Genomic DNA, 23,901 nt, shown 5'->3' with positions numbered 1-23,901 from the left:
TGTCAATGTGCACATCCGCCTCAAATGACGCAGCACGGCAGCAGAGCAGGGCGAACCATGGTATGAACAGTTCACCAAAAATTGGTGTCTTAATTACACACGCCTAGACCTATTATACACAAGAAACCCAAAATATGCCGTTCGATTGCCATCGTCGCGGAAACCCCAAGAAAAAACACCTATACCAATGCCATAAATTAAGCGTCCCGGTGCCCGTTTCCCTCGTTAGTCCCACAACCCCAGAGTCATGAGCGCTTCATCAGTCGTAACGAGTTCATCGTAGTCGGATTTTGTTTCAAAATGAAACCATAAAGAGGAATAGAGCATGCAACTGGGGCAGCGCGCTGGGTGCAGTAATGTCGACTCAACGCCTGTCAGGACGTGGTACAAAAAAGAAAAAAAAGAAAAACAACAACAACAACTAGGAAACAGGCCAACGGGAACGCAGACCTTGGGTCCACTGCCCGTACAGGATATCGGCAAGCAACGCTTGTTGCTCCATACCAGGCTCGACGTAGCCTGGCAATTTCTTTTCATCAAAGCCACAGACACCATCCGCACTAAAGCTCTTTTCATTGCTAATCAAGGCACTCTGGCGACGCTTGTGTGCCTTGAGCTGCGGCGTGTGTTTGGCAACTTTGTGAGCCTTTGTTGGAGAGCCACTGCTCAAAGGTGTGACGGGGGTCGAAGGCGTGCGATCATAGTCTTCAGAACTCTTACTGGCCGTGGTGGAGATGGAGTTGTTCGAGGTGCTTGGACGGATTCGAGAGCTTCCCGATCCGTGTACGGTAGTGCCACCCAGGCTGGTGTCGCTGGTCTTGGTGTTGTGTTTGTAGGGCGAGTGAAGAGGAGAGACTTCGATGCCAAGTGCCGAGGCAAGCTTCGTGTCATTCTTGAGGCGGTCCACCATGGCCTTGAGAAGCATGAATTCGCCGTGGGGGTCGACTTCGTCCAGGTGCTGCCATGCCTGAGCAACGCGTCCAATGGCATCCCGCTGGCGGGGCGATGCCGTGTCTGCATGGGCTTCTTGGAACACTGCATCCAAGACCTTGCTGTAGGCTCGGCGGCCGTACAGCGCATCCTTGGTGATGGGCATGTGCGCGTTGTCGGGAATGGGTGGCTCATTCTCGTTGTTCGAATCCATCGGGTGGCTCGAGTTGGGCGGAGACGGTCGGAAAGTGCGGGCTTCTGGGTTTGGATGAAATGACTGGTTGTTCCGGGAGTCTTGATCGTTTGCAGCGTTTGAACGTAGTGCAGCGCGGCGCTCGCCCGACGAGACACGCTTAAAGTGTCGCACCGTCGACGGCGAGTTACCAAACGTCATGTCTACGCCCAGAGGCTGCTTGGCAACGTTGGCAACGTTGCTAACGCGGCGGGCGGTTGGTGTGTTTCCAGAAGGAACTCGTAGGGCTGTGACTTGAGATACTCTTTGTACCGGCGAGTGACGACGTACCGACATTGGTGAGTCGGTAATGTCGCCCAGCGGGGCAGCGTTCAGATCCATCCGCTGCATAGCAGCCTGTGTCTCCTCGATGCCGGAAGAGGGAATGCGCGTAGACTTGCGTTTGATGGTTTGCCGTGGCGCGACTGTTCCACGCTTGACCGTGTCAAAGTCCCACTCATCGTCGTCGTTGTTTTTGGAGGACAAGTTGACCCTGCGCAGGATTAGTATTTACAAGGGTGGATACGCTTGAGGCATACTGACATTGTCTCTTCGTAGTACTTGCGGTGGCATGCTTCTTGCTGCTCCCTCTGTGCATCCCACATTTGCTTGCGCTCAACCAGCTCGCGCAAGGCCTCGACCTTGCCTGCGCGCTGGATGAAGCGGTGCTTCAGCAGCTCCTTTGCCGTCGCACGTCGATCGGGGTCCTTGATCAGACACTGGGCAATAAAGTCCTTGAAGTCCTTGCTCCACTGGTCGCCCTCGAGTCTGGGAGCGGGATTCTTGGGGATGGTGAAGAGCACCTTCATGGGGTGGGACCCTGCGTGGGGAGGCGCGCCCTCGGCCAACTCCATGGCCGTGATGCCCAAGGACCAGATATCGGCCTTGAAGTCGTAGCCGGCCTCCTGGATGACTTCGGGCGCCATCCAGAAGGGGGTGCCGACAAAGGTCATGCGCTGGGATTTCATGTTGGTGAGCTGAGCGGCGACGCCAAAGTCGGCCAGCTTGACCTTGCCCTGGTCTGTGAGGAGCACGTTGGCGGCCTTGATATCACGGTGGATCTTGCCGGACGAGTGGAGGTAGTCGAGTCCGAGCAGGAGTTCGCGACAGGTAATGGCAATGTGGGCCTCGCTGAACGTGCCGGGTGCCAACTAAGCCAGTCAGCCGTGGTGCTGCTTGTCGTGTGTGTGTGTGTGTGTGTGTGTGCGTGCGCAGGCGTGCAACATACCAAATCTGCGGCTGAGCCTCCTCCCAGGTACTCCATGACGATCCATAGCTTGACGCCCTTGACAAAGCTGGTCTTGTACTCGGTGACGTAGGGGCTGTGGCAGGTGCTCAGGAGCGAGATTTCTGCCTGGATGTCGGCCAGCTCCTCGGTGCTGTCCTCGAGATCGATCTATGCGGGTGAGCGTGGGCGGTGAGCGGGAGAGAGCGTGTGCATGCGTACGTGTTTGATGGCCACGGTCTCGCCGGTGCTCTTTTCGATTGCCTTGAAGACCTTGCCGAAGCTGCCACCTGCGTCGGCGTAAGCAACTAGCGACCCGCGACATATAGGGCACTGCAGGGGCACTTACTGCCCAGCTCCTCCATGACCTGGTACCCGTCGGCCATGGCGGGCGATTCGGGGGTTGCGAGCTGGAGAGGGTTTTTACGTAGGGCTGTAGCGAGGCGCAGAGGGTGGGCGGCGGCCCAGGTGGCGTGGGCGTAGGGGGCAGGGCGGACGGCGAAGAAGGCGTGGGATAGCAATAGGGCGGGGGGATCTGGGGAGGGTGCGGCCTGGCAGCGACGTGCGGTGGTGTATATTCACTATCGCGCAGGGTCCTCAGCCCTATCATCGCCGAGGCAACGGGCCAAGGTTTGGACAACAAACGCAACGCACAACCCCCCGCCATGACGTTGCGGGTAAGATTAACACGGAGCCCTGGCGCATCCAAGCGAGCGGCGGAGCAGGGCGACACATGGGGCGGATTCGGTAGCCAATGTTGGAGGATTCGCGCCAGACGGGGCGGTTTGGTGGGCGGCCAACGGGCAGGCAGGCGGGTGATTGTGGTGGTTACATGGGAGCTGGTGTTAGCAGCACCGCCGCCCTGCATAAGCTCTGCCGTGAGCGGGTAATAGGCTGCTGTGAGGGCTGGCCGCTGCATCGAGGGGGGGGAGCCGGCGGCGCATTGGCTGGACGTTGACGCGTTGTTGTTGTGGGCGTGTTTCTTTTTTTCCCGGGGGCGCGTCGAGGGCGCTGGTTGCTGTGACAAAGACGCGAGGGTGTTTCAGGTCACGGGGCCGCCGTCTCTCGTGTGGCTCGCTGGGTGGCAGGCAGGGCCATGGCGAGCGCATGAAGAGCAAAAAGGCCTGGGGCTTGCTTTTGGGCGCTGCATGGTTCAAATTACGTGGCCTGGCCCGTCATTTCCGAGCATCCTGATTTTTCTCCTGGTGGGCAGCCAGTCACCCCATGCATGCAAACATGTGCATGTGCTTGCTTGGGGCGCTTGTTTCTTGCACATGTGAGGTGAGTTCACATGCCTTTACCAGCGGCGCCGGTGCAGCGAGACGGGATGGAGAGATGGAGCGATGGTGACGTTGCAGCCGACGGTTGAGTGTCCCTCCCTTCCTCCTCCCCTCCCGCTCCCGTATGCCCCCTCTCTGCCTTCTCCACTGCCCTCCACTGCCCTCCACTGCCCTCCACTGCCCTCCACTGCCTTCACCCCCTTCACCCCCTCCACCCCCTCCCACCACTAGCACCACGCACCCTAAAATACCCTCGGCTGCCCCTCGGCACAGCGACTAGCCGCGCAAGCAACCCCCATGGACACACTGCACCAGGACGTGTTTCCTGAAATGACATGCCCGTGGTCTGGGCGCGTGTGCGCGTGAGAGATGCTCCTCAAAGACGACGCCGCCGCCGCCGCCGCCGCCGCTGCTGCCGGCGCACGAGGACCGCCTTCTCTTCTGTTGATACGACTTCCACTACTACATGGCGGCCACAAAGGCAATGGCTGCGCTGCTAGCAGCAACTCCAAGACGGACATCGCGGTGGTGCTCGTGGCTCACCAGGTCGCTGCTGCTCCGATTGGTCGGCCTCCCCGCCGCGCTTCTAGCCCTCCACCTCCAAGTGTACCGCTACTATTGCTCTTCCGGCAGCAGTGGCAGTGGCAGCGGCCGCTCCCCAGCCGCCTCCGCCGCCTCGCTTATTCTTCACCGACTCGCTCGCCGCGCTCATCTCCCAGCCCTCCTTTGTGCACTCGCCAGGACTCAGCATCCCCCCAAGTCTCTGCCCTGCCCTCGCCGCGCTGCCTCCATGGATCGAGCACAGACGCCGCCCGCCCTGCACAACCAAGGGGCCCTCTCGTCAGCCCACGCCGAAATATCTTCGCCTCACGCCGCCTCCCTGCCCTCTCTTTCCCCCCAACCGCTGTCCTCACCCCCTCGACGGCCCGCCATGTCGGCCCACACCCGCTCCAAGACCATCGACGTCGTCGGCCAGGGCAAGCGCCTGTCCCTCCAGTTCCCCATCCAGCCCTCGCCCGCCACCATCTACACACCCGCCTCGGCCAAGCGAACACGCCCCCAGTCATGGGTCCACGGCGCCACGCCCATCCGCTCGCCAGAGCCGCCCGACGACACCCCCCACGAAACAAACATTCTGGCCGTCTTGGCCGCCCAGGAGCGCTACGTGCTGGAGCTCAAGGAGGAGCTGACCAAGGCCGAAGCCGACCTCACCATGCTCAAGTCGCACTGGGCCCGCCATGAAGCCAACAAGCGCCGCACCCAAGGCCGCAAGGTGGCTGCCCTGCAACCCCTCGATACCTCGCTCGCAAATGCCCCGCCCAGCCCCTACGACGACGACTCGTCGGGCCTGTCCATGCAAAAGGAAATGGAGCGCCGGAAGACGCTCCTCAACCACGCAAAGACTTCACAGCGCAAGGTCTTCAGCGGCTCGCGCCATCTGCGCACCCTCTCGCTCCTCTCCCCGGAGCGCATCGACTCGCCTGCCTTTTCGCAAACGGTCGATCTGCTCGACGACCGCTCCCCCGCCATGCGCTCCCAGTCTTCTGCACGAACATCTACTTCGTCAGATATCACACGCCAAGTCGTCACTGCAGGCGACCACGACCGCTACGAAATGGGCGGCATGCCCACCATCCAGCGCGAGCAGCTCATTCGCGCCGGCACACAAATGGCCACAGACTTCAAGAAGGGTCTCTTCACCTTTATCGAGGACATACGCCAGGCTACCGTCGGCGACGAGGCGCTCCACATGGGCGACAGTGCGGCGGGAATGGCGGGTACCAAGGGCGCCTCCAAGTCGGGGCGGAAACCATCGGATGGCCGCCCGCCCCTCAGTCGCTCCGCCAGCTCCAAAAAGTCACAGCAAACCGGCTCCTTTGGCGACGATTTCTGGAAGGAAATGGGTGTCACCGACCCCAAGACTAGCACAACACACAAGAAGACGCAGCCCACCAAGAGCACGGCCACCCCGCAAAAGCAGATCCGCAAGGTCGCGTCCGAGGAAGACTGGGACAACTGGGACACGCCCAACGACTCGCTCCTCGTCGACGTCACAGACTCAAAAGACAGCTCGGACGACTCGGATGCGCACACTTCGCCCATGTCGGGCCCCGGCAGCTCCAGCACCAGCACCAGCACCCGGTACCATGCAAAGCGCCACGATTCAAAAGCATCCTCACTCACTTCCATCACCCAAGAAGACCTCGCTCCCCGCGAACCCAAACGCAGCTCCATCACCTGGCCCGATATGACAAAGGTGTCGCCAAGCAACCTGAAGCGTACGGCATCGCATCTGATGAAGGAGTGGGAGAAGCAGCTGACGCCACCCCCAGAGTCAAGAACCCAGGACTACTCGCACGGCGACTACATGAATTAACGAAGAGTTTTACGGCATCTGCATTAGCGATATCCTGCATCACGACGATACGCCATGGCACGGCAATGTTTGATTCACTTTTGAAAGCATCTTGCTGAGTTGGCCGTCTTGTGCGAGCAGCATTTGTACAGAATAGCGAGGCGTTTGAGCGATTGTACATAGAGCGTCTATACCCAGCTTCGGGTTGACATGTACCGTCATTTGAAGCATAATGACCAATTTGAAATACTTGATACCAACCTGTGCCCACCGCCTTCTGGTAGTCTTGATGGTTGGGGCGCATGCCAAGACCTGCGTGCCACCGCCGGAATCTTCCGTCCTCCGCTCTGAACTCCGCAAAAGTTCCCAAGTGGTGGCGGCGCATCACAACCGCACCACCCATCTTTTACCCCACACGTCCCTTGCGCACACTCTTTGTCTGTCCAAGCAGCAACCATGGCGTTTCCAGGAGGTCCAGGCGCCATGCCAGCGGCCATGAACCCGAACGCTGGCATGTCGGAGCAGGAACAGCAGATGGTGAAGGCGGTACGTAGGCCACAGATAATCTTTTAATACTGCTTGGGGCATCTGACTTACGACGGCGCAGATGCAAATGGGCATGGAATCCTGTCTGGGTAAGACAGTAATGGCCGGTGTCATGGGAGGAGGTCTAGGTGCCATGTTCGGACTCTTCATGTCTTCAGTATGTCCTTATTCCTCCCAAAAATTCTCCAACCAGACATCAGAATGAAGCCTGACATGCGGTAGATGCGATACGATACTCCCATGTCGCAACCCCTTCCCGTCCATACACCAGTCGCTCAGCCCACCACCGCAGCGACAGGTGCTTCCGCTACAGCTGGTGTAAAACCCTCGACCATAGCCACGAGCAACGTAAACTCCGTTTCCGCTACAACACTAGCTTCCACATCAACCTCTGCTGCAGCCACCCTCCCCAACCCCGGTGTAGCTGGAACTGTCCCAATCACCGACCTCCCTCTTAAGCAACAACTTCGCGCCGGTCTCCGCGACATGTACCGTTCTTCCATTTCCTCTGGTCGCAACTTCGCCAAGGTCGGCGCCATATTTTCTGGCACCGAGTGCGCCATTGAGGGTCTCCGTGCGAAGAACGACTTGTACAATGGTGTCGCGGGAGGATGCTTGACTGGAGGTATCCTGGCACGGAATGCTGGACCGCAGGCAGTGGCTGTGGGATGCGCAGGTTTCGCCGTTTTCTCGGCAGCAATCGATGCCTACATGCGCATGCCCGAGGATGAAAGGAGTAAGCCCATTGCGTAAGCGAGAGCTAGGTATTACGTGATAATGTCTGAGCAAGCGACAATTTCGAAAAGATGTACTTATACTGTATACCACTGTCGACTTAGATTAGAATCGGGGGTACGACTCGCAACTTTAGCATTGGGCGGCGTTGGAATATCAGACAGGATTTAGGGTTCATTTCGCTGAGATTGTTGCCGGTGAAGTGGATTGAATTGAATGTGCAGGCTCAAACATAATACACGCAATCACGATTGTGTTGAACTAGGAACGTGTTCGTACTTGTTTGCTAACAGGAATTACCATATACCTTTTTCCCATGCAAGGCATACCCAAAGCAATCTATGACCAAGTTCGTATCTATTGTGTCCTCATACATGATTCACGTTTTTAGATTCTCTCTACTACCTACAACAAAGATAAGACACCGGGCTTTTAATCATATGTGCGAATCGCGCTAATATATTTAAATTCGTTGTAAGCTGTGATCCCATACGATTTACCCCCATGCTGCTATTGCTCTAAAGCCATAAGCGTCACACGTCCGGCAGAGTCATAGCCCGTCCAATCAGAACCCGCGAGCTTTCACACCCGAAAAAGTTGCGCCCCACTACCGCCACCATTGCGAAATCTTCCCACGGCGCAAACACTACTATTCGACTCGGTCGCATATTTACAACTTAACATTCTCCGTTTCAAAAACTGAAGAAGTTAGCACAACACACGAGAAGCCGATTAAGAAGGTAGAAACACAGTGCACCACTCGGCTAAGCACCCACCACACCACAACTACCACCATGGATGACTCTACGTCTGCGCAGCAAAAGCCAATACACTCGCTTATTCTGGATACCGGACCACTGATCAAAAACGCCGTGTCAATCTCAACCCTCATCAACTCTGCCGAGGAACTCATCACCACTCCCGCCATCCTGTCTGAAATCCGCGATGAGGCGACAAGATCACGTGTGCAAACGACGCTGGTTCCCTTTCTAAAAATTAGAAACCCCAGTCCCGCCAGCTACGACGCTGTGATTGTATTCAGCAAGAAGACGGGCGACTATGAAGTGCTCAGCAGACAGGATCTGGGCATCCTGGCCCTGGCGTACGAGGTCCATTGTGAACGGAACGGCGGAAACTGGGGGCTGAGGGAAGTCCCAAAGGGGGAAGTGAAGAGGAGGCCAGAAGAGATTGAGGCGGACAAGGAAAAGGTCGCGCAAGCTGCGGCTGAGGGTGGCTCGTCAAAATCGGCGAGTAAGCGCAGGCGCAAGGCGGCCAAGGCCCGTCAGGCGAGCGAGGACGTTACAGAAGAGGCGGCCGAGGAGGCGAATCCCGAGGTATCAGGCAGTGCTGAGCCCGGCAAGGCTGATGAGACTGATGAGGGTTGGGAGCAACCTACAGGCAAGCGTGCGGCCAAGCCCAGGGCGCCAAAGTCTATCAAGTTCAATTTCAAGCCGACTGAAGAGGCCGAAGAGGACCAGATCCAGCAACAGGAACAGCCTACTCTGACTGATGCGCAAGAGGACGGTGGTGTTTCAGTCACTCAGGAGCAGGTCCACGAGCAGATACAAGAGCAGGTCGCAGCGCAGGTCCAGGATCAGATTCATGAGCAGGTCGAAAACCAGATTCACGAGCAACTTGAGAACAAGGGCCAGGATAATCTCGAAAGCCAAGTTGTAGAGAAGGCTGAACAGCAGATTGAACAGCAAGTCCAGGAGCAGGTTCAGGAGCAGCTTGAAGAACAACTAGGCGAGCAGGGACTCATCGACAAGTCGGCAGCAGTCGAGGCGCCCAGCGCCAGCATTCACATTGAGCAAAACGCAGAGCTGTCCGTTGCACCAGAGCACTCACAAGCTACCTCAGAGCCAAACCTAGAGCACGACATGGCCGACCTTTCCCTCTCACAACAACCATCCCAGCAACCCACGCCTCCCACCACCGACGACTCAGCCCCAGACTCAGACTCAGACGGCGAATGGATCACACCCCACAACCTCCCAGAGCACCAAGCCAAAGACTCGAGCCTCCAACCCCACATCCAAACCACTGCAAACCGCCAACTCGACGTAGCAACCATGACAACCGACTTCGCCATGCAAAACGTGCTCCTCCAACTAAACCTCCACCTCCTCTCGCCCCACATGCAGCGCATCAAAAACGTGACAACCAAAGTCCTTCGCTGCCACGCCTGCTTCCACATCGTCAAGCAAATGGCACGCCAATTCTGTCCGCGCTGCGGCCAACCCACCCTGCAACGCGTCTCGTGCAGCACCAACGCCAAGGGCGAATTCAAAATCCATCTCGCGCGCAACTACACGTTCAACAAGCGCGGCGACAAATACAGCATTCCCAAGCCCATAGCCGGAACCGCAAACAATAAATGGAGCGCCGGCCAGGGCGGCGGCAAGGCGGGCTGGGGCAAGGATTTGATTCTCGCGGAGGACCAGAAGGAGTATCTGAGGAGCGTCGAGGCGGACAAGAGGGGGAAACAGAGGGATCTTATGGACCGCGATTATCTGCCCGCCATTTTGACGGGTGATAGGGGCGCGAAAGCGGGGGCGGGTGCGGCCAGGATTAGGACACACATACTCACATAATTATACCACATACAAGATACATGCTGTACGTACGTACGTACATGTAAACTGCACATCACAGCACGATGAAGAAGTCGAGACCAATTCCATGCATACAGAATACAAGTGGCAGATACTTACTTGGGCAAAAAAAAACGTGCCCAAGACGCATTGTATTGCATTCCATTTATATATATAAGAAAAAAGAATGTTCACAGGTATTGGGAGCAAAAGGCAATACCTCACGTTGCTCGATGGTAATATGTAGCGGGATAGATATACTCGGACAAAAAGGAAAAGAAATGTTAACCTTTGAACACAACTAAGTAAACGCCCTTTTTTTTTAAAAAAAAAAACTTTGCAATGACGTTGAAAACAGCAACAAATAAAAACTTTCCCCCCTTGCCACATCCTCTCTGTCTCTCTATTTCGCACTCCGTGATGGTTTTCAACCCCCCCCCCCCCATCGCCTCAACGTACTCCCTATCCCCGCGCCCCCATCAACGCATCAACAGGAAATTTCTCACGCCCTCTTCCTAGCATTAACATTTTTGCCCGCGCCAACATGTGTGGGAGAGAGAGAGAGAGGGGAGAGGGAAGAGAGGGAGACGGTGATACGGGTTTAAGAAATCAAGAGGTTTATATATATATATGTAGTTGAGTCAAGTATCTTCCTTGCTTATCTCCCTATCGCTTTCATTTTAAACATAATTGGAGAATAAGAAAAAGACCGAAAGAATGAAGGATACGAAAATTCTTCAGACTCTACTGCTTTTTCGTGATTTTCTTCCCTTGTATCTAAGTTAAGTGTATGTCTGCGTGACGACCAAATCGCTGTAAACCCAGCATGTATAGATAGATGCAAGAAGACACGCTGCGTTAATTTTTTGGGGGTGTAAAAGGTACAGCGGAAAGGGCTGGGGCTGTCAGGCAATGTAGTCAGTAAATTGTGACACAATCCCTTTGTGTGGCGCGGGTGTGTGGCTCCAATCGCCTCGTCCCATGTCATGTGTTTCGGGATGAGGCTATTAAAAGAGTGGCTCAGTGCGCTATATTGAGGTTATTATAAGAATGGCCAAGGAGTTGCATCTTTTTCCGTAGCATGCTGAGTAGGTTACGGCACGGAGCTCGTAAAGCTGCGGCTGCAGAAGTGTTACGCAGGGCTGTGACAATCGATGCTGCACCATCGAGTGCTGCCTGTTCACATCAGATGGAGCTTGCTGTTGAGTGGGGGGTTGCATGCTACGGTTGGAATCTGACCTTTGCGAGTATGTGGCTCATTCCATTCTGAATCTGATTCGACAGTCGCAAGTCTATTGCTCCGTGGCGGTCGGGGCTACGAGTGATTCGCAGGCTAGAAAGGCATGACAGCGCCCTTCGCATCGGGCAACCAACGATATGGCTATCCGGCGCAAGATGCAGGCGGGGCAGATTCAGGCAAACGGCGCCGTTCTCCGATCGGCCGGAAAAAAAGGGCTTCGATGTGAGCGGGCGTGCAGCGTGCCCTCGTATCGTGACAGCCGCGAGAGCGCGGCGTAAGAATGACACGCGAACCTGTACTACCACACACGACCCTTGTAGAGCTTTCACGTGGGCTGCGCCCAACGCCTCGCTTACATCAAGGACTCTCGATTCGATGCTCAAGGGCCAATCTGACTCGGAGAAAATGTCAATTGAACCAACAGGATCGGTTCGGGCCTGGGAGCGCGTCCTCATGAGAAGGGCCGGTGCGCTGGCAGTGCAGTCTGAAGGGGCGCCCCTTGAGCGGAATGCAGAGATCTTCAGCATATGCTAAATCAGATCGAAGCCAACTATACCATGGATAAGCGATCAGGCAAGCGGCCAAGAGAGTGGTGGTGTGGGTGAATACAAAGAGGCTGGGTCCCTTCATGTCGTGCAAGTTCTGGTTGTTTTGTAAAGACTGAACGGTTGGAATCCTGCTTGTGAACTATGACTATTACAAGTATACTCAGCTCATGGACTTCGGTCCTTAGGCTGTATATCCGACAGGTAAGTTCTCCATGGACGTACCATAGAGCCTTTCGCCTGCCGACACTTTCTAGCATTCCAGGTCGCCTCACGGTCCCAAGCACATCGAGACTCAAAAGCCTTTCTCATCTGCCACATATGATACATTGCCAAGATACACGGATCATCGTGCACGTATCATAGCTCAACTGCGGGGCCAGGAGATTCACGTCCCAGACATTCACTACATCTACTCTGACTGGGAAGCCAAAGTACATCCAGAAGTTAACGTGTTGAGGCAATACCTTGAAGGCTATTTTGAAAAGTTTGTCAGTACTGAAAGCGGCAGAAAGAAGCAGAGAAAGGTCGACAACGCACTCTGCGTTGGATACTTCTGGAATCATGTTGCACCAGATAAGTTTCTCATTGTTGGTGAACTAGTTGCTTGGGTAATTCAAGTGCCTTCTTCGTGAATGTAGCTTACAGGATTGCTAGTTCTTTTTCTGGGATGACGAGATCGATTGTGGCTCGCTGACCGAAGACCGTGACAAAACCGAAGCATATTGCGAGGATACTCTCAACTTCATCAGGCATTGCTTGCAACCGGAACTTGAAGGCGAAGTGCCAGCGCCGGGTCGATTGCACAACTGTGGGCCTTGGGTCAACATGGGCCGGGCCATGCAAGAGGGGCAGTCCAAAGGTAAGATGCTGATATCTCAGATGGGTTTTACTGACTCTGTCGCAGAAGCGCGTGATAGATTTGCAGCGGCAATTTACGACTTTGTCCTAGGTGTTCGGACGTCACAGGCCACATGGGCCCAAGGGATATCCACACTGGAACAATATACTACGCGCCGATTGAGAACTGTCGGAACGAATCCTTGTGTCGCAGTGATGCAATGGGCGTACGGCCTTAGTCTTCCTCCCTCGATCTGGGAACACGAAGCCATGGTTGCCATAACGCGCGAGGTTGCCACTAGTGATTTCCTTTGGAACGATATTGTTAGTCTCAGGAAAGAGATTGATGATGGTGACATCGACTCGGCAATTCCAGTCATGGTATGGAATGAAGGGTGCAGTGCCCAAGTTGCTGTTGATCGTTGTGTGAGAATGGTCGAGGAAAGCTGGAAACGATTATTAGAAGCGGAGAAGCGGCTGATGGATGCACATTCCGGCGAGTCTGAGCAGATCAAGAGTGAGATTACAACGCTAGTCGGTGGGTGCAAGGATTTAATTGTGGGACATATGATGTATTCTCTGAAGATACCTCGTAACATGTCAGCGGCAAGAATGAGTGAGAAGGATTGCAGTTTCCGCATTGTGCTTTGAGAAACGAGGTTTGGGAAAATAGCTTTTGGTCAGATGCATCGCTCTCGTGTCAGTATATATTTATATTAGATTCGAACATACTTGATCTTCCAGGTATACGGTGGTATTGTGTAAATACATTGTCTGGCATACCCGTGTGTTGGTAGGTCTCCGTCAATTTTTTTTAGGAATATCCGATGAGCATCTCCATTTGATATTATGTGGCCCGGTTTCACAGATGTCGAGAAGGAGATTTTGACATTTTGATCGAGACCAGAGAGCTGTGCTACCGAGAAGTTAGCTATTGAGTGTGAGGCGGCGGCACAGACCATTTTGAATTCAGAGCAGCACACGTCATCCCCTGATAAAATTACATAATGGCCTGAAGCTCAGCGCTAACCGAATGAGCTGTTGAATGTCGATGTCTTCGTGCCGACCCGAGAAGCAGCGTGTCGTCGTGAGGATGGATTTCAGGCAACACTACGGGTGATATTGGCGGCTCGTGATTGGCCCGAGTGCCAAATCCAAATCGCCTTGAGGAAAGAACCGTCAGCCAGCCCCTACCCGTCTTAGCTCCCGCATGCCAAACTCAACCTCAATCGCTATCTCTCTCCCGCGTCCGGCATACCACCAGCCTCTTCCTCCAGCCTCAAGGCCTGACTTACGCGTATCCAAGTCTCCAGAATGCAATCGGCGTTGGATGTCCATGTTGTGGCTGAAGCGGCCCTGGTATCCTTCCACAGCTCAGCAAGCGGCCTTCAGATGCTACAGGGCTTTCACTACGCCTTGTGTCCGCTCATTCGTTCTTAGGCCGACGCCCCGCATGGGTTCCTGAGATATCATCGACACGGGCAATATCCACAACCCGGCAGACGTTGGCTAGGTCTCAGGTCCTTCGTTCGGGACTCGACTGGAAAATGGCGGTCGCATATACATGAGCTGGAAATCTCTGACCCCGTAGCTCATCCGCGATTGTCATTGTACGAGGGCACTGCAAGTGTTAATCGCCATATACTGCTGTGTGGCGGAAAGGCGCAGGAAAGCTTCTCGGATAGGAGCTGAATGTCTGAGTGGAGGAAGTCGAGGCATCTACTCCCGAGTCAGCTCCTTCGTTCCGCCACCCTTTGATTTTCGGCTCAGGACGCTGCGCAAACGGGAATTTGTGTTCGCGGACCTCGTCACATCATCGGCACGCAGTTGGCCGTCATTGCAGCAGGAGGACCAAAGCACGCACCTCCACGTTCGTCCTGTGGTGCGTTTGTATAGCTGTGATCTGCATCTAGCGGCGGCATAACTTGAACGAATGAACGCCTTCGGCATCGGCCGGCAACTCTCACCAATGCGCCTGCAATTCTGGAGCCGTCCTTGATTCTGCCATGCCAAATTGCATCGTACGCGGCTACCCAAGTCATTCGGTAGCTGAGGGCTTCCTAGCCCGAATAGGGTTCGCTATTCATTCTGTCCGACTGAGCGGTGCAGAAAATCTTCCATTCAGCTCAACACAGCATCTCCCTGAGAAACTATCGCCAATAAAATAAGCAAGCACTTGGCACGGAGGGGTCAGCGTGTCTTCCTATCGTTTCATGGCACGTCCCCATGACAAGAAGGCATTGGTCGGGCGCTGAGGGTCGTTAGCCTCTCGGTTGGGCTTGGTGTCTGGGTTGCGACCGCTGAGGACATTTCGTGCGGGGTCGTATTCTGGGTTTGCCTTATCTTACCGGACTGAGGATTTGAAAGCAGCCGCGGGCACGGCAAGTTTCGATCGTGGCCTGCTTTCCTTCCAGTGCGAGCGCTGACAGGTATCGCCTCGTTCGATTGGACATTGAGTTGTGATGGTGTGCGCATGACCCTGATTGTGACGAGCGTTTCCCACAATGTCAGGATTCGACCGGTGAGTTGCATTCGCATCTTATGCCGAGACTCATCGTTTGGAGTGCAGGTGTTCAGCTGCAAGGGCCGATATCCGGTAAAGGAATTTATACAATCATGCAGGCCACAGAGACACCTGCCTCGATTAGCAGCCTGTTGGCGCCAGCAAGGTACGGGGGACCATTCCCGCCTCCATTAGCGGCTTTGAAAATGGCCCAATCGAACGGTGCGGATCCATGAATAGGAAGAAGGCAAACTTGCATGAAGAGGTCCTTCGATGGCCTTAGCACGTCAGCCCAATCCTGCGAGCGTCTACTTGACTCCGGCACGCCCTCGATGTTTGCAACTAGGCGAGAGCAATCAAGACCTATCGAAAAAAAAGAGTCAGAGGAGACCTACTGGGGATGTATTGCGTAGCCGTCAAGCGCACATGGGCCGTCCGACACAATCGCCGTTCGAACGATCGACACAATAAGCGCCCACGAAATTGTCGGCCAGCAAGGCCCTACGCCGGCTTATAACCCGTCGGGTGCGCAGAGCCGCATCTTTCAGTCGCTTCCAGCCACTCCCAAGCACGTGCAAATACACGGCGATACGCCTGCGACGACACAGATGATGCAGACATTCAACTGAAATACCGCTATTCCCTTGTCTGGCCTGGATGATTTGAGTTGGCAAGATTGTGTACTTGCCGTCTCCTTGGAGTGTAGTCGATCAGCTGGAAGGCACAGTGTGCGCGGCCAGTCGACTTCCCCGCATCCTTGTTCGCGGAGCTGAGGCTTTCCTCACATTGCCGGCTCCTCTGCCTTGGACAACACGTCGAGCGTCTCTCTAGCCGAATCCCTGACGGGCCAGTTCCTCCGCTGTCTCACGCCAATTGTCACGCTGGACAAACCTAGGGCGCTTCGCTAGAGGGATCCACCCCGGAGCGCTGTTGGGCAGGCGCTGTGGCACTCCAATCGTTGGCTAGCCAGCAGCAAGAAGTGGTTGCTACTCATGCAGCCCATGGGGGGTTTCATGGAGCGCTATGCCCAGCTGGCTAGCCTCCATGCTTTTTGCTGAGATGCAGCTGACAGACTCGATAGCCACGAGAACCCGATGACCGCGAAAAGACTACTGAACCTACAATGGGCCCCTCTATACCCTCTTAGACGGTTTCTCACACCTGAGGATGTCTCTTGAGCACTATTCCCACTACATGTGCCGGCCAAGTCCCCTCAGGTGAAACAAAGCAACTATACAGCATGTATCAACAGCCCTTGGTAATGATGGCATACAGCGGGGTAAGGAGATTCTAGCTGGTTCCCTATCGCAGGCTTGCTGCAGCCGACGTAGGATCCTGCGCCATGCCTGCTTGACACCATGTCCAGCTTATCAGAGGCTGCCCATAGATTTCCACCCCATGTCGCCGTCATGTAGGAGCTCGTCGTCTGACCTTTTGACCAGGATGTTTCTTTTTACAAGCAGCAAAACGCAGAGCCGCATGGCGAGCAGAAGGGGATAAAGCAGTCTGGTGATGATGAGGAGAATCATGGTACAGAGCAGGGCAAACGCATCCCTGGAACGGCCACGCACACCCTACTCCAAATATCGACAAGATGAAAAACTACGCAACTGGAGTACCAAACATGGTTAGTCTCGCCTCTCAGCCGAATGTTCCATCTCGAGTCTCACCGTGCCATAGCCACGCTACGCTTTCCGAATCGATGAAATATGCGAATCTGATCAGGTTGCCCCTACAGTTACTACTGGCAGAGGTGATTGGATTCCTTCTGTTCAACATGGAGCCAATAATTCTGTTCCTCACAACGTGGGCTCTCAAAATGTGAGCTACAGATGGTGGGTGTTTGACGGAACCCAGATTCGCGAGAGTCCGGTAAAACCGCCGAACACACAGCCATACCAGACATATTCTGTCTTCTACAACGGCGGGTTTGGGTTTTGGGTTCTCAAGGACGATGCGACTAATCCACGCCGTGAAGCGGCATGGCAACCTCTGTGCTTTGAGCACAACCTTCAAGATGGTTCTTCGTATCTGTGCGATTCGGCACAGCACCGTACAGTTGCGTGCCGAAAACACGGTCAACATTGGTTGCAGATGCTGCTGCCCGATATCCACTACAGAGGCGTGCCATTTGTTCATAGCCAAGCATTGGGTGGTGGTCTCAAGGGAGATTTGGCCTTATTCCTCGCTCTTGTCGCCCTCGCCGCGGAGCCGACTCAGCTGCCAAACGTCTTGCCTCGTATATGCGTGAACGGAACTTGGCAACAACAGCTTGGCGTCGGCGTCAGCGATGGTTGTAAGTTAAGTTGCCTTGTATAGCGAACTTCACTGACTTTCCATGACAGGGCTCTCGAAAAGGGGCGTCGTCGTATACGTCCATACCTATCCGCCATGGACAAGCGCAGACCTCAGGAGGTATGAGAGATCATATACCTACTTTCGCTAAATTTCGGCTCTCAGTCGCTAGATGTACACTCTGACAGTGTACATCCCCTTTCTTTCCGATCCTTGGTCTCAGTCTCATGACACCACTCGCGAGTTACGCCTCATACGATTGTACTGAGTATCTATTGTCTTATACGTTTCACAGCGACTGCTTCTCAACATGAATCTTTGCTAGCACCATGAAGTTACGACATGATTCTCCAGATACTATTTTCCTTTCCGACTTTTCGGTCATTTCGTTTCTCTCGGCTTGTTTGCGATCGTCCAGTATGTCTTTCTTCTCGGTTTGTATTGCCTAGCCTCGTTGATCAGATTGTAAGTTGATTACGTTGCCCTGAGATTGAGAATATTATTATTATACGTGTGTTCGAATACATTTCCACGTGGCGTATTATAATAAATGTGTGGATAGAAAAGGACTGTATGGCATGGTGCGTGATCACCATCATTTTCATGGTACTACTACACGCTACGCCACATTCTTCACAACTGATGACACAGCCGACTGCTTTCTATCCAACAAGTCGATGTGAAGATGAAAGGCACTATCCAAAGAGATTGTCTAGGTGGGGTATCAAACAGTCAAGCAGCACATATATGCATGTCTTAGCTTCCCATGCCCCACACAACGACATTACCGTCGCCACCACCGCTGCACCATTCGCGCCTCGTCTGGCAAAATGCTACCGCAGATACAAGGTCCTTCTTGCCCTTTACCTGGGTGTTTGGCGCCGAATCACTCATCTCTCTCATTTCAGAATGCTTGAATTTGTGCAGGCATGTTCCTTCAAGCATATCCCATGCAAACACCATGCCATCGTCACTTCCACTAACAACAACACTATCATTCAGGCCGAGCGTACTTCTCACCCTCAGATCCTTGTTCACAAACGCGTCATCCTTGTACGTCTTCAGTAAAGCGCCGTTTGCGCGATCCATGAGTCTGACAGTGGAATCTAGCGAGCTGACGAGGACTTCTGTGCCTTTTTTGCTCACAGCCAGACTAGTGCAGGATGGGCCTATGACATCGACCTGGCACATGCCCGTCCTCAGATCATAGCTTCGCACGCGCCCGTCTACGCTCGCAGCCACAATTTCCGCATCGTGTATCGCAACATCTGAAATACTGTCCTTGGCGTCGGACAGCGTCATAATGGGCTTGTAGGCATTGGACCGCACGTCCCAGATGCGAACTGTGCCATCAAAACTTCCAGACACTACGACGCTGTCGCCCTCACCGCCAAATACACCGCGATTCACCCGCCCGGAGTGGCCAGTCCACCTGCGGACCGTCTGTGCGGTTTGGACATCCCATAGGAAGACTGTCTTGTCACCGCCGGTGCTGACGAATTTGTCGTTTCCCTCGTTTACGTCGATGGAGAGAACCTCGTAGCCGTGCGCCGTATATTTGTTTACGAGGCCGGCGGGACGCTGCGAAGACTGGGTGGGGGCGACTGAATTGGACGGAGCGTTCTTCGGGTTGTAGAGGCGGATTGTGCGGTCGGAGGAGCCGGTCAATATGTAGGACTGGGTGCCGGACGAGTAGGCGACAGCATGTACGATGCCATTATGGCCGGTTAGCTTGGCGATGGGCGTGGCCGGGAAGGACATGTTGGCGCTGGGTGCAAGGTGCGAGATGTTGGTTGCGATCCGATGTCACCGCTCGACAAGGCACGTCTCAAGGCATCGCGTGGGTGAGAAAGGAGAAGTTAGGATAGGTGCGCTACGAAAAATTCAGTGCAGCGCTTGGTGGTGAGTCTGCCGTCACAGGAAAAAGTCGCGCATGTTGGGACGCGTGCGACGAGTTGCGAGGGCGGAGAGGATGGAAATGCATCTGGTACCTGCCAAGGCCGCGGTGGGGCAATGACGCTCTGCTAGCTCCCGCGACTTTTTGGTACCCAGCAGCTAAACATCCATCTTTGATTTCGCACATATACTCGAACAAGCCACCACCGTATACCAATCCTTGTCCTCCAATCAGACCGCCTCGTGTATCTCCTTTACTTACACAAACACATTCGCGTCCACAATGTCGCTTCCACGCCTCGATAGCGCGCCCAAGGCCGAAGACTTCACCCCACTATCCGAACACCAACAGCAGACGCCGACTTCGTTCTTCGGTGCAAAGCCCGTTCTCCATGCGCATTACGAGGCCGTGACACTATCAGTAGCTGCTGACCGGCTCAAACAAGACGCCGCCTTCAGCAGCTTTGGTTCAAGGCGCGAGGGAGAAGAGGACCTGGTAGATGGGGTTGACGTCTGGGTATCTTCCGAGTGAGTCTCTTCTTTTCCGTAAACCATGATAAGCACTAACCAACCCCTAGAAACCTCATACTATTCCAGAACTCACCCTCTCCTGTCGGCATATCCATCCCGTACCCGTCTCTCGCTCTGCACGCAACCATGAAGTACAAGTCGACCATCGAGGCGCTGTACATGAATATTTCGCTCAACGACGCCGAGACCGTGAATGAAGATGACGACATCCACATGCTGGAAATCACCGTTCTGCCACCATCGTATGACACAAAACCCACCGACACGTGTATTTCGGAGTTCTTCGCTGCGCTAAACACATGCGCGGATCTTCACCCCGACCCAGATGGCAGTGACGACGGCGAGGATATCATGGACGACACAGCGCCCGGGGCATCCGGTTGGATCACAGCTGACAACATCGACGAGTATCTTGACGAGAATGGCAACTTCAAGGGCATGGTGATTGGGGAAGAGCTGGGTCCGGGTGCTGGCACTGTAAGGACGAGGGACGACGGAGACGAGGGATCAAATGGCGTCAATGGTGCCGACGGGCATGAAGAAAAGTACCACCGTACTGGTTAGGTGACGAAGAGATTATGAAATGCATAAAGGATATCAAATTTGGATATCCAGACTCAACCTGTGAGATTCATGAGAAATTCATCCACACATAAGATAATGCTAATCCATATCAGGGGCTGCCTAAAGAGCAGTGCCGTTTCCAATACGCTGAATGATTCGTATTTAAATAAGTCATCACCAGATTCTGAGAGGCACCCTCAACGGCTTCCCGACAGTTAGGCGGGGTTTATTGCTGTCAACGTTATGGCACTCTACATAGGCGGCTACTTATACGGATCTTGATGGTAGTTACGCGGTTACTCTACAGTTCACTTCCAGGCAGATGGCACACGGTCCGGAAATGAAGCGTGGGTGCGCACATGCTGGAGAGACATTGAGCCACCAGCACTAACAAAGCACGGGTTATGGATACTTTGTACTATGTATTACTATACATTCAAGCGTGCTAAAAGATCCTTCTGGGACTAAACTTCTCAATTTATCTGGAACAATAAAATATAAATATTGATATTAAATATGTACCTTTCTTACTATTCTCACTGCTCTGGAGTGCGTGAAGTAATGTTTCATTCCGTTCCTGCATCCTTCTTTTCCTCGTCCTGTCAAACAGACTCTCCGTTTTCTTCCTGTGTATCAGCGAGCCTGCCTTCACGTTGTGCTGCCACCCTTGGTATGGCATATGCGCGAACACGAGTAGCACCAGCAGCCCGATAGCAAAGCCAAAAACCACGGCTGTGTAAATGGATTCTCCAGATGTCCTTCTTTGAATACGAAACGCATCGATTGCGCGTTGTGAGTTCCATCTGGTGAAATAGTTTCGTGCTACGGTGTGAGCAGTCGACAAGCCAGCAACGATGATTCTGCTTCTCAAGGCGAAGTTCGATGCCGACTGAACTATCGATGCTCACTAGAACCAGACTCATGAAGGAAAAGTCCAATCGAATTTCGTAAAATCCTTGTTCTGCCCACTCACACCTATCTTGGAGGCGACGACGGAAGCGCAGGATAAGGAGCAGATCCTGGAGCAGGGCTAGGCGCCACGGGCGAAGATCCCGATGCAGACGGTGCAGCCGCATTCTGCGCATCGAGATAAGTCGGTGGCCATCTGTGCTGCGGCGCCTCGCCTCTATGCATGTTTCGCTCAATCTCCATGCGCTCGAGGTTCGTTACCACTTTGTGGTATGCGGGGGGTACATCTTGGTCGTCGTCTTGGGGTGCGGGCGCGGTTGTCAGAGAACTGTGTACCATTTCGTATGTGCCTCGTTGGGCGTCTGAAGGATGTATTCGGTCGTGTGTGCGTGCGAGGGCTTCGGTGCGGAATCTGTCAACGTATGCTTGTTCAGCTGGAGCTCGTTGCTGTGTTATGGATACGCTTTGGTGATGCTGTGCTGAGGGCTGTGGCGTGACGTGCAGGTGTGACAGTGCTTCGTTACGAAATCTATCCACGTACGTTTGTTCTCCCGCAGCTCCGCGTCCCCCTGCTGCTGCAGTCGGTAGATGGCTCCTTGGATTTGATGTGTTTGGCGAGCTCTCTTCCATTTTCTTCCGTCCGCGAATGCAAAAGCCGAGGAAGATGATGAAGCATAAGGCTATGATTGTAATGCCGACACCCACACCGACTTTTACTGCGCCCTGCAAGCTGTCCTCGTGACTGTTTCCCGTTGAACCGCCGCTGGAAGATACGCTGTACGTAGGCGTGCTGTATGCGCTGGAGGAGGTGGAGAAAGGTGCCAGCCAACCTAGCACATCTCTAGTGGGCGTAGGTGTAGGTGATGAAATAGACAGACTTGGGCCTTGGATCGAATCATCTACTACGCCCCAGGGATGGTCCTCATTGTATCGGTAATAACTTCCCTCCCTCGGTGCACGAGATACTATGAAAATCTGGCTTATGACTCTGGGATTCTCGACATCGAGTATAGTCTTTTGAATATGACCTGGATTCAATACTTGCTCGATTGTACATGCTGCCAAGTCATCAGCGCCTAACACGGTCGGCTCTGGTACCTTTAGTGTCCATCGTTCGATACCATCATCGTCGAGTACAGACTCGGAATAACTTCTGGCTGGCGCAAGTGTGAGCATTTCTCTATCGCAAAACGGGTATCCCGTGTCCAAGTCTCTGTTTCTTTGCTGGCCATCTGCGGCCAAGGGACACAGCAGGCACACCATCTCCCACCTGAGAACCCACTCTTTCGGTTCAGCATCAGGAGGGTTGACTTGTGGGGCGTTGAATTTTGGCTCTATTATATCACCCACATGCACATCGTTGTCTGCCCGGCTAAGATAATCGGCAGAATAGGTGTCGTTGTGCTGCAGGGCAGTGTACATGTACCACTGCAAGGGATCCATATTCGGGTCGAGATTTTCCAAGCGTTCATCGGTAGAAGGTGGCATGGGTTCGATGGACGAGTCTGACAACGGAGGCAAAACTGGTCCGGGTCGTGGGAAGCTAAACGAGGGCAAGTAGGAAGACATGGCTGCGAGTATACAGTGGCTCGAAAATCAAAGTCGTGCTCCATCTCTGCGGCATGAGAGTTCCAGGGTAAATTGGTTTTGTATTCTTCGCGGACCCGAGTCGCAAGGTGCCAAGGTGGCCTTATTCAGGTTACTAAGAGCTGTTTCTATTGATTGGGACGCCACCCGTTCAGTAGTGCTTCGCTCTGCAGCGTCTAACCTTGGTCAGCGGACTGCCGTCCTGGAAGGATTGGTGGGAGGACATGTGGGAGGGCTTATCAATCTGCCTCGTGACCTCTGGCGAAGTGTTTTCTAGGAGTTGGAGGCTTGCCTGGTGAGCCTCGCGAGGCTGCGCACCACGCCGCATAACCGCAGAACTAGGAGGCTGAGCAGTGGCAAGCTACAACAAACAGTGCTGATGCATTGTTAACCCATGATAGGGTCAATTTCAAGGTGGGAGGCTATTCTTAACCAGGCTGCGCTGACTCCAGCAGCGCATTGCAAGGTCGTCTCGTCATTTGTCCAGAATTGAAAGCTGTCGCATAACAATGAGGTTCAGACATCTCCGTGTATGTTCTTAATAAGCATGATCGAACTCGCTTGGGCGCATGCGATAGCGATGTATCTCGTACATGTTCTGATAGCGTTGAGAGCAATGTGGAGCTGGAGTGTTGACCCCGGCTCCCGTCAACCACAAGGCGTGTTCCTGGTCTAACTAGCCCCACCACAAAGTGCGCGCGACCACAAAGTGCGCGCGCGGCCTCACCAAAACTACCTTAAAAACGAGGCTATAGAGCCACACCAAATAGATATTATCACGATATATTTTGGTGGTGAGATCAATAGGCTTTAATATATATATACAGCTATAGAAATCGAGACGGAGTTCTAATCGCGCGGCCGCGACGCGAGGTTGGAGGTGGTGAGCTTGCAGCACCTCCCTGAGGCTCCTCACCACCTTGAGGCCTCGCGATAGGCTTCTTTTTTTGAGTAGCCTTTGCAGGAGCCATGAAGCTCCTTCTCCGTACCCCTTTGAGAAGTTTTAATAGCTTTTTGAAGTTGTTTTGCTAGCCTTGCGAGCCGCGATCCTTTGAGGTCCTTTTCAATAGCCTTTCTCCTCCCTCTCCTTCTG

At 54.0% G+C, this 23,901-nt stretch overlaps 9 protein-coding genes across 9 annotated transcripts; 6 read left to right on the top strand and 3 right to left on the bottom strand.

Annotated features, from left to right (window-relative positions):
* Nucleotides 1-139: 139 nt before the first annotated feature.
* Nucleotides 140-2,859, bottom strand: SETTUDRAFT_172665 (uncharacterized protein). Its single transcript, XM_008030351.1, has 5 exons — nucleotides 2,737-2,859; nucleotides 2,610-2,677; nucleotides 2,391-2,558; nucleotides 1,706-2,313; nucleotides 140-1,655 (listed from the first exon to the last, which is right to left on the bottom strand). The coding sequence occupies exons 1-5, from the start codon at nucleotides 2,771-2,773 to the stop codon at nucleotides 422-424; spliced, it is 2,115 nt and encodes a 704-aa protein (XP_008028542.1). The 5' UTR covers nucleotides 2,774-2,859; the 3' UTR covers nucleotides 140-421.
* Nucleotides 2,860-4,598: 1,739 nt separating this feature from the next.
* On the top strand, nucleotides 4,599-6,269 carry SETTUDRAFT_42850 (uncharacterized protein; the record flags this gene model as incomplete). The annotated part of the gene is made up of 1 exon (XM_008029976.1): nucleotides 4,599-6,269. One exon carries the CDS (start codon nucleotides 4,599-4,601, stop codon nucleotides 6,042-6,044), a length of 1,446 nt encoding a protein of 481 aa, XP_008028167.1. The 3' UTR covers nucleotides 6,045-6,269.
* Nucleotides 6,270-6,479: 210 nt separating this feature from the next.
* On the top strand, nucleotides 6,480-7,322 carry SETTUDRAFT_21525 (uncharacterized protein; the record flags this gene model as incomplete). The annotated part of the gene is made up of 3 exons (XM_008029831.1): nucleotides 6,480-6,569; nucleotides 6,631-6,726; nucleotides 6,792-7,322. The coding sequence occupies 3 exons, from the start codon at nucleotides 6,480-6,482 to the stop codon at nucleotides 7,320-7,322; spliced, it is 717 nt and encodes a 238-aa protein (XP_008028022.1).
* Nucleotides 7,323-8,057: 735 nt separating this feature from the next.
* On the top strand, nucleotides 8,058-9,859 carry SETTUDRAFT_119226 (uncharacterized protein; the record flags this gene model as incomplete). The annotated part of the gene is made up of 1 exon (XM_008030350.1): nucleotides 8,058-9,859. A coding segment is annotated over exon 1 (1,761 nt), but the record flags the coding sequence as incomplete, so codon positions are not given.
* Nucleotides 9,860-11,827: 1,968 nt separating this feature from the next.
* Nucleotides 11,828-13,174, top strand: SETTUDRAFT_155455 (uncharacterized protein; the record flags this gene model as incomplete). Its single annotated transcript, XM_008030349.1, has 4 exons — nucleotides 11,828-11,887; nucleotides 11,968-12,294; nucleotides 12,341-12,545; nucleotides 12,591-13,174. 4 exons carry the CDS (start codon nucleotides 11,828-11,830, stop codon nucleotides 13,172-13,174), a joined length of 1,176 nt encoding a protein of 391 aa, XP_008028540.1.
* Nucleotides 13,175-16,586: 3,412 nt separating this feature from the next.
* SETTUDRAFT_42848 (uncharacterized protein) lies at nucleotides 16,587-17,472 on the top strand (the record flags this gene model as incomplete). Its single annotated transcript, XM_008029975.1, has 3 exons — nucleotides 16,587-16,653; nucleotides 16,707-17,322; nucleotides 17,372-17,472. The coding sequence occupies exons 1-3, from the start codon at nucleotides 16,621-16,623 to the stop codon at nucleotides 17,470-17,472; spliced, it is 750 nt and encodes a 249-aa protein (XP_008028166.1). The 5' UTR covers nucleotides 16,587-16,620.
* Nucleotides 17,473-18,020: 548 nt separating this feature from the next.
* On the bottom strand, nucleotides 18,021-19,082 carry SETTUDRAFT_180227 (uncharacterized protein; the record flags this gene model as incomplete). Its single annotated transcript, XM_008030348.1, has 1 exon — nucleotides 18,021-19,082. One exon carries the CDS (start codon nucleotides 19,080-19,082, stop codon nucleotides 18,078-18,080), a length of 1,005 nt encoding a protein of 334 aa, XP_008028539.1. The 3' UTR covers nucleotides 18,021-18,077.
* A 386-nt stretch (nucleotides 19,083-19,468) lies between these two features.
* Nucleotides 19,469-20,793, top strand: SETTUDRAFT_164416 (uncharacterized protein). Its single transcript, XM_008030347.1, has 3 exons — nucleotides 19,469-19,745; nucleotides 19,796-20,372; nucleotides 20,426-20,793. Exons 1-2 carry the CDS (start codon nucleotides 19,501-19,503, stop codon nucleotides 20,310-20,312), a joined length of 762 nt encoding a protein of 253 aa, XP_008028538.1. The 5' UTR covers nucleotides 19,469-19,500; the 3' UTR covers nucleotides 20,313-20,372; nucleotides 20,426-20,793.
* A 494-nt stretch (nucleotides 20,794-21,287) lies between these two features.
* On the bottom strand, nucleotides 21,288-22,790 carry SETTUDRAFT_180225 (uncharacterized protein; the record flags this gene model as incomplete). Its single annotated transcript, XM_008030346.1, has 1 exon — nucleotides 21,288-22,790. The coding sequence occupies one exon, from the start codon at nucleotides 22,788-22,790 to the stop codon at nucleotides 21,288-21,290; it is 1,503 nt and encodes a 500-aa protein (XP_008028537.1).
* Nucleotides 22,791-23,901: the final 1,111 nt, after the last annotated feature.

Source organism: Exserohilum turcica (genome assembly GCF_000359705.1).
Source record: "Exserohilum turcica Et28A unplaced genomic scaffold SETTUscaffold_4, whole genome shotgun sequence".
In the NCBI taxonomy this organism is placed as follows: Eukaryota; Fungi; Ascomycota; class Dothideomycetes; order Pleosporales; family Pleosporaceae; genus Exserohilum; species Exserohilum turcicum.
The sequence above is the reverse complement of the archived record's forward strand: the minus strand, read 5'-3'. Positions and strand labels throughout refer to the sequence as shown.